General features: G+C 47.4%; 1 protein-coding gene across 7 annotated transcripts in view; it reads right to left on the bottom strand.

The window, feature by feature from the left end:
- FUBP3 (far upstream element binding protein 3) overlaps positions 1-12,944 on the bottom strand; it is a 38,924-nt gene that overhangs the window by 3,832 nt on the left and 22,148 nt on the right. For 5 of the 7 annotated variants that reach the window (XM_063174850.1, XM_063174855.1, XM_063174851.1 and 2 more), the window contains 7 exons: positions 11,766-11,870; positions 11,274-11,376; positions 10,552-10,652; positions 9,210-9,351; positions 4,549-4,709; positions 3,789-3,862; positions 3,213-3,289 (listed from right to left, as the gene is read on the bottom strand). In XM_063174850.1, coding sequence (XP_063030920.1) covers positions 3,213-3,289; positions 3,789-3,862; positions 4,549-4,709; positions 9,210-9,351; positions 10,552-10,652; positions 11,274-11,376; positions 11,766-11,870 — 763 coding nt within the window. The remainder of the gene's footprint in view (positions 1-3,212; positions 3,290-3,788; positions 3,863-4,548; positions 4,710-9,209; positions 9,352-10,551; positions 10,653-11,273; positions 11,377-11,765; positions 11,871-12,944) is intronic. The other 2 variants (XM_063174852.1, XM_063174856.1) reach the window with 1 other exon arrangement.

The following is a 12,944-nucleotide window of genomic DNA, read 5'->3' as shown; positions in this document are numbered from 1 at the left end:
ATTTATTTCTCAGGGGCTTCATCCTTCACCCCGGTCTTCTCAGTGGAGCAGAGCTGAGGGACCTGCGAGCAATGTCCTTCCACACACTCTGCACACACATGAGCCTCCACAGCATGACCTGCACGACTCTGGGGCAGCCACTCAGCTGTCGACTCCTCAAGGTGCCATGAGCCCCGCACAGGGTGCAGCCACCTCCTCCCCTGGCCACAGGGTACAGCCAGCTCCATCGCCCAGGGGGGACAGCCCAGGCATCACTGAAGAGCAGCCACAATATCCCAAACAGCTGCAGCTGGCTCATGGTGTCATATCTGGGCTCCTGCTCCTCCAAGGGAAGCGGTGCCAGTGTCTCCTCAAAGATTCCAAACCTTGGGCTCCACCCAGCACAGATCCCCCATCTTTGAAGCACTAAGGAACCTTCAACCCAGCACATCCAGGTGCCACAGCAGAGAGAGAGGAAGGATCCCTGCCCTTCCCACACTTCCCTGGACCCCAGCAGGAGGCACAGAGCCCTCAGTGAGCCACAGGACACACCAGCAGCAAACACAGCACTGGAGCTGCAGAGAGGCACAGCAGGAGTGGGGAGCACGAGCACTGGGGACAAGGAGAGAGCAGGGACAGAGGACACGGGTGGAGCAGAGCTCTCCCCATCCCATCCCAGCTCTGTGCACAGCCCAGCCCCACGCTGGCCCGAGGGGGGCTTTGAAGTGGGGGAAGGGGAAAATAAAACACTGCAAGTGTGAAGTGGGTGGAGGGAACAGGGCAGCAGTGTCCTGTCCAGGGGCATAAAAGCGGGTTAAAAGACTTGACCAACGCTACAAGTCAGGACCTTTGCTGGCAGAGGTCAAGGCTGCCTCAACTGTCCACCTGCTAATGCCAACAAAGGACCTCCTTCAATGCCTTTTCTTCTCGGAGAATTACAGTCCACAGCAGGCTGAAAGGACACGCAGCTAAATGCATTGCACAGCAAAATGTTTCCCCAGCCAGTTAATTTATTTAAGATGGGGGAAGTAATTAAAATCTAAATACATGTGTAGGGGGTGGGGGTCTGCCCCTCCTCCCACAAGCAGGGCACTCGAGGCTGTCCCCAGGACAGCAGTGCTGTGACAGGGCTGACAGAGCTGTGACACACAGGCTGCAGCACTCGGGCCAGGGACCCTGCACAAGGCCGTTTGCACATTAAAAACTGCAAATCAGGTATTTACCTATTTCTACAACAATCCTCCTACACCTTGGTGAGCTGCACCTGGGCACCACTGCAGCAGAGAAGAGTGGTGAAGGTTCTTAAAGCATTTTATGTGTGTCCTCTCTCCTCACCCAGCCTGCCTTCAAACAGGAACAGGGAGCATCCTGAGCACACATGGAACTAGAGAGCCAACATCTTCCATCAGGTTCAACTGCAGAAATAAAACACACCTGCCTCCAAAAGGCAGCAGTGTGGGACTAAACCCACATGGGGAAGGACAATGGAAGGACAAGCTCCAGGGCTTTGGGAGCCACCTGAACCTGACAGTGCAAAACTGGAGTATGAGCTGCATTATTGGTCATCAGGGGGCTGTGCTTCCTACAGCAGGCTCCAAAGCCAGGAGGGGTGAGCCTGAGACATTATCTGCTGCAGGAAGGGAGATTCTTCTCTCCCCAGGGACTGGTGGGCAGCATGAGGGGATGTTTCAGGAAGGTGAGGAAGAAATTAAGTTACCAAGGTGAGTTTCTAAAGGCATCTTGCACGGCAAAGAGCAATGCAGTTTTGTAAGCATTCATTCCAAGGAATAATATCTATGGAAGATAAAACTTAAACATTTCTGTGGAGCTTTCCCTGCTGCACTGACTGCTCTGCTTCCCAAAGCTCAGGGAAGTTCAGAGCCCTTGGGGGTGCAAGGCAAAGGAGTAGAGTAACAATTTTTCCTGTAAAACAAGTTATTGAGAAAATACTCTTCTTCAGTACCATACCATTCCACCCCTGTACACAAGAAAAAGTCCATCACTACATTTTAATGTGCTGAAACCAGAACAACTGCTGACCTTCTCCAAGACCCTAGAGCTCAAAGGGAAAGTCATCATTTCTGGCTGTAACTGCTAAGAGGGAGGATTCATCCAGAGTTTAACACACACTTCCCATGCAGGGTTCCCATGTGCCACCACAGCACACATTTCAGAAGTGCAGCAAGTTAACAAAGCAGCACTGAGATTTCCAAATTTCACATATTCACAATAATGAGTCATAAACACTCAAAGGTGATCAGTGTTACAGGGAATCACAAGTGCAACTGCAGGCATTGTCCCTGCAATGATTCCTCTACCTCAGGCACTGCAAAGGGTGGGAATTTATACCAAAATTCAAAATCTGCTTCATTGTTAAATCAGCCTTAGCAGTGAAAAGGATCTGCCATTAAACCCCTTTAAAATTAACCCTCCACACACCTTTTGGTGCTTAGCTTTAGTTTATGAGACCAGACAATTAAAAAATTTGTATTTCTTAAAATATTGTGACTGCAAAGGTCCTTTGGACATTATCACCATCACATGAGCTTTGAGATTACCAAGCAGACATGAATCTGCTCTGTTCAAGGCAAACCATTCCTCAGCTGTTGGAGACACAGGATGGTGCAGCTACAGCATCACCACCAACATTTAGTACTTGAATTATTTTGAAAAGGCAATTCCCCATTCCAAACTGCTCAATTTGGACTCAAAAGACTTTCAGGAAGAAATGACCAGTACAGAAGCCCTCCCTAACCTTCCTTCCATTTCCTGCATCCCTCTCCCCTGTTGCTCCATCAGTCTGGAATTTGAATAGTGATAAAAGCTTGTAAGGAATAATTAAATAAGAAAATAAGCAAGAAACTATAAGGTCAAGAACAAAGAGATGGGAGGGCTCAGCACCTTTTAGGGAAAAGGGTGGTTAGAAAGTGCTTGCCTGGAGAATCCTGGGAGAAGAGAGCCAGAGGCAGGAATGTTTTTGTAAAGAGAGGAACAGACAGCAATGACCAAGTTTCTACCCAAAGAGTAGAAAGAGGCAATAAGCACTTAAGCACACAAAAAGCAGAAGTTTTCCACATCCTTCAGCTCCTTCTGAGCTCAGCCACCAGCACGTGCCTCCACACACTTCTGCTCTGCTCAGTAAAACTGCTCTGCTGCTTTCCCACACGTGGTCTCATGGGTGATCCTGCCACTGCAGAGGGAACACCAACCCTTCTCCAGGCCCTGGTACTTACTTGGGACTTGCTGTCCAGGCTGCTGCCACGTCTGGTAGGTGCTGCCCCAGCCCTGTGTCATGAACGCCTGAGGACCACTGCAGAGGACAAAAAGCCATGCTCAAGTAGACAATAAAATACTTACCAAGGCACAGACATGAAGCTGCCCAGAGAAGAGAAGCTGTATAGTCAGCAGCTGCTGATCAAACAGGCAACATGGGAGCAAAAGGAAAGCTGTGCAGGTGTGAACTGCTATGTCCTGCCTTGGAATCAGTCTGTTCATGAAGCCAAGGTGAAGATACATCACACTGAACAGCACTCCTTGTGCTCTGTGCAGTTCAGGCTTCTTTCCATGCTCACTGCACTAGAGATAGGAATTTTGGAGATGCCAATACCTACCTGTGCATCATTTAACAGGTGAAATCTTTCCTGTAGCCAAGCTTAAAGCATTGAGCTCACTTGCTTTTGCTTCTGAATGCTCAGCCTTTAAAAGGCTCCACTCACACCCCACCCCTTCAGGGCCCTCCACCCTTCTCCCAGCACTTTCTAGCTCCCAGCCATTCCCCCAGCCCGTGGTGAGGAGATGCAGCAGCTTACTTTTGATGAGGTGTAGCAGGTGCTTGGCTGAAGGGACTTTGACCAAATCCTCCAGGTCCACCCATGCTGGTACCCTGCCACAGAATCCACAAATATTTAATGCCAGCTCCAAGTGCAGGGTGGAGGCAGCTACTATGAGTAGTAAGAAAGGAGAGAAGACAGCCTGGGACACGTGGATCCTGAGGTTGGTGTCAAGCCTTCTCCTCTCAATTCAGCATGAAGGCAGCTTTTCAGCTTTGCCATGCCCCAGTTCAGTATTTTCCATACTTTTTTTACCAAAGTGTCCTCATTCAGTAGTACTGCAGCATGACTTCATTAAACTTCAATACCACAGCACTGCATTAAGTGTAAGATAAGTCATCCTGAACTTACAGAGCAAGCTGAGTGTTTTACTTTCAGGATGATGCTGCCAGGACTGTGTCATTCTCACACAGTGACACACTTGTCTGCCTTTCAAAAAATCTCCTCTGACAGCTTTTTCACACCTTATTATTGCTGTTCTTCCCTCTCATATAGCTGTATACACTACCCAGGATTATGTCAACAGTCAAATCCTTCTGGGACCACAGCAAAAATTAACCAAATGGATGCTGGAGGGCCATCCAGTTCAAGCCAGCTGCTAAGAGGCAAATGGTTCTGAAGCTGAACAATGCAAGCACGTGCATTCTGTGCCATCCTGTGAGTCCAGGCCTACTTGTACCCAAGAGTGACAACAGCAAGTCTGAAAGGGACAGAGCAAGAGAGCAGGGATGGAACTTACACCAACTTTCTCATCTATGAGGTGTCTAGCGAGCTCGATTTGCTGGGGGACCCCTCTGATTGTGAATATTCTTACACCAGGGTCTGTGTTTGGGGGTGGGTTTCTCTGCAGCTCCACGTGTGCTCCTGACTGCTGATTTATGCTCTTGATGTTCTCACCACCTGAGGAGAAGAAAGCCAAGACATTAGGAGGGATATTCAGCATTTTTCTCCATAAAATCATATCAAAGTCAGGTCCTGGGAATGGATTACAGCTTCAGGCACTTTTTGTGTGCCTCAGGAGAGGTGGGCTGAGGATGGCAAAAGAAACTGCAGTACCTGAGTTCATGCTGCTCCTTTAATCTACTTCACAAGCACAACCTGAAACCTTGAGCTACTCTAACAGTTTTTGGGGTCATGGATGATGCTGCTTAAAGAACACACAAGCCCTGCTAAGTGCCCACTGCCAGGGTCCCACCAAGATGCAGCATGACTGGGATACACTTTGACAACACAGATGCAAAACCTGCACTGACTGAATTCCATTGCTTTTGCACAGCTGTTCCAATCCTCTGGGAAATGAAATGAAGGTCACCTGCAATCTAAACATGCTGGTTTTTCTTCTTTTTTCCATCACTAAGGCAAAAAGCCACCAGCCACATAACAAAGCCTAAGCTTTCTCCCAAACATGAGCTGTTTGACAGGTTGTTGCCTTAGAGCAGCCTCTGCTTACAGAGTTTGCTATTCACCCTGCAGCCACACATCCCTCCACGACTCCAGGCTGTCTCCTGCTATTTCAGAGTTAGCTGTGCATGCAGTGAACATGTCTGGCTCGTTTGCCATCTGGATGCACAAGAGCACAGGAGTGCTTCCAGCAGGATGCAGCAGGGCCAGTCAAAGTGGATCTGATTTCCTCAAGACCTGCTAGGTCCTGGTCTCTTCATGAAATTTGCTTAACAAAAGCCTCAGCCAATGTTACAATGGTTCAATTCTTCTTTTGGAAGCTCACACAACTTACAGAGCAGCTCCACTCAACTGGAGAAATTAAAGGGTGTGGGGAAGGAAGGGGTTTTACAAGTTTTAAAATCACAAACCAAAAACTCACCAGCTCAAAGGATAGACAGCAAGCAGCACAGAGAGCAAAGGAAACTAACCAGGGATTTTTGTTTGGTTTTCATTAAGAAGAGCCTCCAAAAAGAAATGCCTCAATTTTGCTCACATTTCCATCTCTATACATCCAGCACAATTTCAAAACAAACTGTGGATGTTGCAGACACTTGTTCATTTCATTGTAATGGACTCGTGACCTTTTTAACATTTTAAAGCCTTCTTGGGGAAGGGAGGAGGAAAAGTTGCCAAAGGGCAATTAACTCTTTCTAAATGAATTTTTGAAGACGCATTTAACAAAAGATAATCATGTCACATCCCTGGACAGACAACAGGGATTGTACTGTGCAGCCAAAAGCCAACCCACTTACTTTCAGTCAAGCATGGGAAAGGAGCAAGATGAAGTTTCAAAACCAAGAAGGTTTTTTTTTTGTGTCATGCTTTTGTCTGATGCAGATTTGTTTCAAGCTCTGTTTTTTACATATCGAGGTGAGATCTGAATCAACAGCCATTTCATCTGCTCAGTGAAAACAGAGAACCCTTTCAGGCAACACAATTTGAAGGAGTGGCACAACTTCTTTACTGGGTGACAGAGGCACGACCAGAGGTTGCTACTTGCACTGCAGACTAGTTTCTCCTTCCAAAAGGGGATTAAAAATCGAAGCATTCTCAAACTGGAAGCAAGGAGAATACAGATTTCAAATCATTGCCCCATTTAGCATTCAGCACCAAGCCCGTGGTTGTTGGGCCTGTTTCTACAGCAGCTCCTCTACACTACACAGCACAAGTCAGCTGCCTTTCCAGGTTTGGTGGGAGACTCCAGAAGGACTCAGTGCCCTTGTGCTCTTCCCCCTGCAGCCTGGTACAGGTGGAAGGGCTCCCTTCCAGCCAGGCCACCCTCCAGAGGATGGAAACGCCGTGACGCAGCCGCGGTGCCGGAAGGAATCTCCTCCCCACGGCGAGGGGACTGCTGGGCACATGGTGCCTGCCTATAGAGCATTCATCCCCTCCATTCTTCCACCTGATGGGGGGCAGGAGCGAGCCAGGAGCAGCCTCCCTCCCGGCTGGATGTGAAATCCTAAAGCAATTAATCAAACCTGCTCAAAGGCCGGCCTGACAAGAGCCAGGCCGGGCGCGGTATCTGTCAGGATTGCTGTATTTATCATGGAAATCCAGGGGGGCCCAGGCAGTCAGAGGCTGTTTCCAAGCACCACCAAACACAGACAGACTTTGACATGTGTATGGTGCTCGCCTCCACCCTTCCTCAGGGCCTTTGGGAAAGAAAAGCTGCATCTTCCCACCCTTCAGGGGGAAAAGCCATGCGCAGGAGCTGCAGGCCAACTCCTAAAAGCTCACACTCCCAAGCTGAGATGGTCACAAGAAAAAGGCATCAGGTCTTCAGTCATGAATGCTGCAGGATTGAGCTGAGAGACTTCCCAGCCTCCCTTTTTTGCCAGATTCTCGGGTGCTTACCAGGTCAGATCACACACACCACACCTGGGTGCTCAGGGCACTTGGTCAGCACTCTTTGCTTGGGTGCTGATGTCAAGACCAAGCTGATTGCCCACAGCCCTCAGCCAGATTTTACAGAGAAAGCCAACAGCCCTTTCCTGTACTCACACCCAACAGCTGGAAACTGCTCAGAAACTGTCAGGGAGTGCAAAGGTTTTGTAATTGGTCACAGTTAAGGAAGCCTCACTAAGATCCCCTCTGCCCTGCACTGCCCCACAGGCAGCAGGGTGTGGAAATAAGAACTGCCTGTCTTGCATCAATGTGTGGAGAATGCAGCACATCCATGCTGGTCCAGACCCCAAAAGGCAATGCTACAGCCATCACTCACTTGACAAAAGTGAAGGCTGCAGCAGCCTAAGAGCACAGGCACTGTGAGAACACCGATTACAAGGTGGTATTACAATGCTACCAGCACTCAAATCACCATACAACTAGTAATTAGTCACTCCAGAAAGCTTCTGATCTGGCCAAGTAAGAATCCCTATTTTGCTGTTGTGGAAACAAAGGTAAAAAGCCACCCTTCACCCCCCAGTGAGGCTGTGCCAGGCCTTGCACTTGAATGCTGGGACATTCACTGCACTACCTGCATTTATCTTTTCAGCACACAGTGCTCTCTGTAGTCACAAATGCTCCACTTCAGTGCACTGCTGAACAACAAGTGACCTTTTCTGATCCTTTATTAAAGATGACTAATGGATACAGCAATAAAGTTTCATTATAATTTGATTTTTCTGTACATGTAAGTCTCACTCGTGGGCTTAAAATTTACTTTGCTTGATCTTTTGGCCAACTGGACTGTTCAGTGAGGACAAGCATAATCACTGCAATTTCTGCATAATGGGGAAAGCAGGTGGTTTTTCATACTGAAAAAAAAAGTTTTCAGGTTTGTCAACAGGCTTGTGGCAAAAAACAACATCTGAAAACAATTGCAGCCACAGGGCTGACCTGCCCATGTCCCTGGTCATCCAACAGGGCAGGAGTTCAGGGTGCTGTGGGGACAGCCCATGGCAGGGAACAGCAGGGATGTGCAGGAGGGAGAGAGGCCACAACAAGTCTCACCACAAGCTCCCTCCTGCCAGGAACACTCAAAGCCACTGAAACTTGGCCCAATGCCCTCAAGTCTCTGCCTCCTTTTCTGCTGTAGCTTATCTATTCCTCTTCTATTCTCTGCTGAGGCTGAAAGCCAGCTGTGATTACTTAAACATCAGTTCAGGCATATGTCACTCTTTCTGAAATAAGCAGATAGAAAAATGAAACACTGCCTTAGATAGGTCAGTGCACGAGCTCAGACACATCCCAGCAGTTCAGTGCTACAGAGCTTGTCTGCTCCTGGCTCTACCTTGAGTCCTGCCACTGCCCCACGTGCAGCTCCTGCTCTGTGACAAACAGAGTCTGCTGCTGGTGCTCAGTTTCATAGCCAACACCAGGGGTGTTCTGATTGAGAGGATGGCTCCTCATCCATCTCCTGAGCATGGAGAAATCCACTGACCAAGCAGCCAAGGGGCCTCCATGGCAGTGAACACGCTCAGCCAAGTGGCACAAGGTGCACCAGGCTTCTGTGCCAGGTCAGGTGCCAGCACAGGCAGAGAAATCCTCCTGCTTCACTTCATTCATCACACACTTCAGGGGCTGGAAGCAGCTCCTGCTATTAGCACACCCAGAGACCTTCCATTTCCTCACAGAGCTCTCACAGAAATCCAGCACCATGAAATGACTGCTCTGCTTATCCCTGATAAACTGTCCTTCAAGCAAATTCTCTGTAAAAAGACTCCACAAATGAACCTGCCTTTTCTCAGCCAGCTGCTTGTTATAATACAAGCTTATTTGACAGCTCTGCATTAAGAGCCTCTCTTACAGCTTGTGAACAAGGGCCCGGAGAACACAATTATGAATGAGAACACCACAAAGACAACAACAACAACAGCTTATTCCTATGCTGCATTCACCAGGCACTAAACACTACAATCACAGAAAACCCCAAAGCTTTGCTGTCAGGCAGCAAGAACATGACCATCCTGAGAGAGAAGGATTGCAAGATGTGGTATTTGGAGCCACCAAACCCACCTTTGCCTATAACAAGGCCACACTTGTCAGCTGGAACAGTGTAGGTGATTTCCTGCATGCCCCCAGGTGCTCCAACACTCCAGTCCCCACGGCCACGACCTCTTCCTCTGGCAACAGCCAAGTTCCCAAAGCCATCTCGTTCCTGAGAAGCCAAAACATGTGCATCAGTGGTTTTATGCTGGCACCAATGCTCATTAAAAACAAAATAAAGCCAGGTCAGTTAAACTCCCTCATAATCAATGGCATTGAATTGAGATATTCCTGGACCTCAGTTTCACAGTCAAGAGTTTGAAGCGTTCTAGAAAGATGCCAAGTAATGTAAGTTGCCTTCCTGATTCAGGAAGGTATTTCTATTTTAAAATGCATGCCTTTACATCTGCTGAAATAAACATATAAATAAGCATCAACTACTAAAGGACTTTCAGTTTGTGATGGGGGTCTCTTTAGAGCAAACAATGGATCTTGGCACTGACACACACAAAAGTTGCTTTCCAACCCTTTCAAGTGTCACCCTGGTGGAATTACTCAGCAGAAATGCACATTTTCCAAAACTTCCAAAGGAAGCTTTTAAGTTCAAAGGCACTTAAAGGACATACCCATTTTGGGTAAGTGATTTTTCCAAAAGCAAATGCCATGGGCAGTCAGAGGCTATCATGACAAACCACAATATTTAAGTGAATCATTACAGCAAGTTACAAAATCAACTATTCAAACCAGGTATTGGGGCTAGAAGAGATATCAAGATGGATAAATTATGGACCTTGTTGGACAAATTATGCTCAGGTTTCTGAAATGGCCTAAAGTTTTAATTTCTCATAGTGCAAAGGGAATATACAACCTCCTTCAAGAGTCTGCCCTAGTACTTCACCTTTCTTGCTCTTGTGCAATGCAATGTTGGTGTGTCTTAGAGCACAGTGACACAATACCTGAGCACTCAGCACCTTCCTGTGCCTCCACCAGACCAAAGGGCTGGAGGCTGAAGATGAGGCCCCACTGAGCACTGGCAGTGCTCTGCTGTCTAAGCAGAGCCCCCAGTCACTGTCTGATGCTGATGGACTCCATTCCATCAGGTCAATGTTTCCAAACTTAACAACTAAACAGAAGATAGATGTGGAGCTATAATGATGCTTCATAGGCCTGGGAATAAAAGACCTTCCCACAGCTCAGTTAGCTCACATTGCATTAAAAGAACCTCATCATAAAAAATCAAACCTCAAACCCAGCAGCACCGGGCAGCAGCATGTGTGCCCTACCAGGGAAAACTGAACACTGCTGCTTCTCAGAAGCTGGCCTCCATCCCTCCATGCAGCCCACATTCCCAAAGAGCACTTGCAGGACCCACCTGTGCCGTGAGGATGAGCTCACTGATGATGTGTGCTGCGTGCTGACACCGGTCCGGGAGCCCCATGACCTGCGCGACTCTTTCTGCGCTAATCCCATCATCTGTGGAGAGAGGTGGCAGAGACTCAATTAAAAGCAGAAAACATCCACTCACCAACAAAAGCCTCCTTCCAGCACCAACACTGCTGGCAGCATTTTCACACCACAGAACTATCCCAGGAGCTACTGCTTCCCTCCACCTTCAGCCCCTCTTCCCTGGACTGCAAGAAGACAAAACCCAGCCCACACTGCAGAGGGAACAACACTCAAAAGAAAACACTTCCAAATGTCAAAAAGCTATGAAAGAGACTGATATAATTTTAAGAGGAAAAAAGGCAGCTTTGATAGGTGATCAGACAGCCAAGGACCCAGAGAAAGTTACTCAGAATTAATCAACTCCTGATCCCCAAAGGCTTTAATGTCCTGAAGGAGAATTCTTTAACAGGAAATAAAAGATTTTTGTTATTTTATTTATCACTCAAGACATGACTGTTGTGACATCTAATGTTGCTGTACGTAATCTTACTCTCTGAAAACCAGGAAGTGCATGAGGAGGCAGCACATCACATTTAAATGGGTTTCAGAAAGAGACACAATGCACCTGTAAATGAGGAAAGCCTGGCTGCTGGAACCCAAAAGTGGAACACTGGTCAGAAAGCAACGGCTCTCCATCCTCACACAAACCTGGTTTAAATTGAATCCTAACTCCAGCATCATTCTGAATCTTTTTGATCATTTCTCCATTTCTTCCTATCACAATTCCAACAGCATACCTGGGCACAGAGACCTGATGGGAAAGGCAAAGGAGTATGAAAGTGCAGAGAACTAGACTGAATGACTCTGATTTTACAAGGAGATGCTCTTAACTTTGAGGGTGGGCCATGTTAGGCAGCTCCAGGCTACAGAACCGCATCTCTTGAGAAAAACAAACATGTGGCCACAAATTCCTTCCCCACTAAATGAACTCTGCACTACAAGAATGCAGCTTCAATTATAAAGTGCCATCTGGGAGTCCACGAGAACTCCTCCTCTTTGCAGAGCCAGACTCAATTCTTCTGGCAAAAACAGAACACAACACATTTAAAAAAAAGCTTACAGGTTACAAGTGCAGTTGGATGACTCCCCCCAGGACCCATCCCACAGGGAGGTTAGCAGAGCACTGAGAAGCAAACGTACCTCTATGCTGCCTCCTCCCATTCTAGCACTGAAATCACTGCGCACGCCTCGGAAGTCTGCCTGATCTTTCTCTCGGATGATCTCCAGTACCATTTCCCTCGCTTGCTACATGGGGAAAGAAGTTACAGTTAGCTTCAAATTCTTCTGCTTGCCCTCCTGGTGTCAGGGCCTCAACATGGGGAATGGTCAGGCTTCAGGCAGGAGGGTCTCCATCTGCTGACAGGAACAGCAGCCTGATTTAGGATTTCTTTTACCACAGTCTGTTCTTGATGGCATCTTCTATGTCTGACAAAACCTGCCAGGTACACAAGGTGGCAGTTTCTTGGGTGCAATTGCCTCCTCCATTTTTTTAAAAAAGGTCCTTTAACTTTTAAAATATCTTTGGAAGTGGATGCCCTTTCCTACTGACAGAACTGACACCAATACAATAAGGTAGAAGCTGGCAGAGGTCATGCCCACTAAGAGCTACAGAGCACATACCAAAGAGGCTGCTGGGCACCACTGAGCTTACTGACTCTAAGAAGTTAAACCCAAGTCTGCAGCAATCCAGCAAGACATTTTCTGAGACAAATGGATATTTTTCCTACCTACTGACAGCACTCAAGGCCATTCACAAGCTCAGCTAGTGAAAGTCTACCCTGGAAACTAGCCAACAGTATTCACCAATAAAATAAAAAAAGCCTGCATGTCAAACCCCAGCATTTGTTTCTCTCTACAACCAGTCAAGCTTTTGACAACTTGGTTCTATTTCCAAGCTTGAGGACAGTGGTGAATCTCTCTCCTTTCATTTTCACATATTTCCCAAAGTCCTCAAAGTATTTTTAACAGAAAGAAGCAACTCAAAGACATTTCAGAGATGCCAAGACAGAAATATGGGCGATGGAGACATTTCAGAAGGATTTGAGGAAGTTAAGAAACACTGTTGCAGCATCCACAGAATCCCACCAAACCCAAGGATTCATCACACTTCTTAAACACTTCCTGAGTGTGCTCAGCCTTAAGTGCCTCAAAGATCTTCCAGCCTGTGCAGTCTCCATGTTTCCTTGAATGGAAGATGTGACAACAGCAAATCTTGCACAGCAGAAGCCACCTGGGAAGTGGCAGCACTGAGAGTATGATTTAGTTAGAAGTAGCCAGACTGTCTTTAAACTCCTTTTGCACAGTGATACCTCCACAGTA

This window comes from Melospiza melodia, chromosome 22 (genome assembly GCF_035770615.1).
Source record: "Melospiza melodia melodia isolate bMelMel2 chromosome 22, bMelMel2.pri, whole genome shotgun sequence".
NCBI lineage: Eukaryota > Metazoa > Chordata > Aves > Passeriformes > Passerellidae > Melospiza > Melospiza melodia.
The sequence above is the reverse complement of the archived record's forward strand: the minus strand, read 5'-3'. Positions and strand labels throughout refer to the sequence as shown.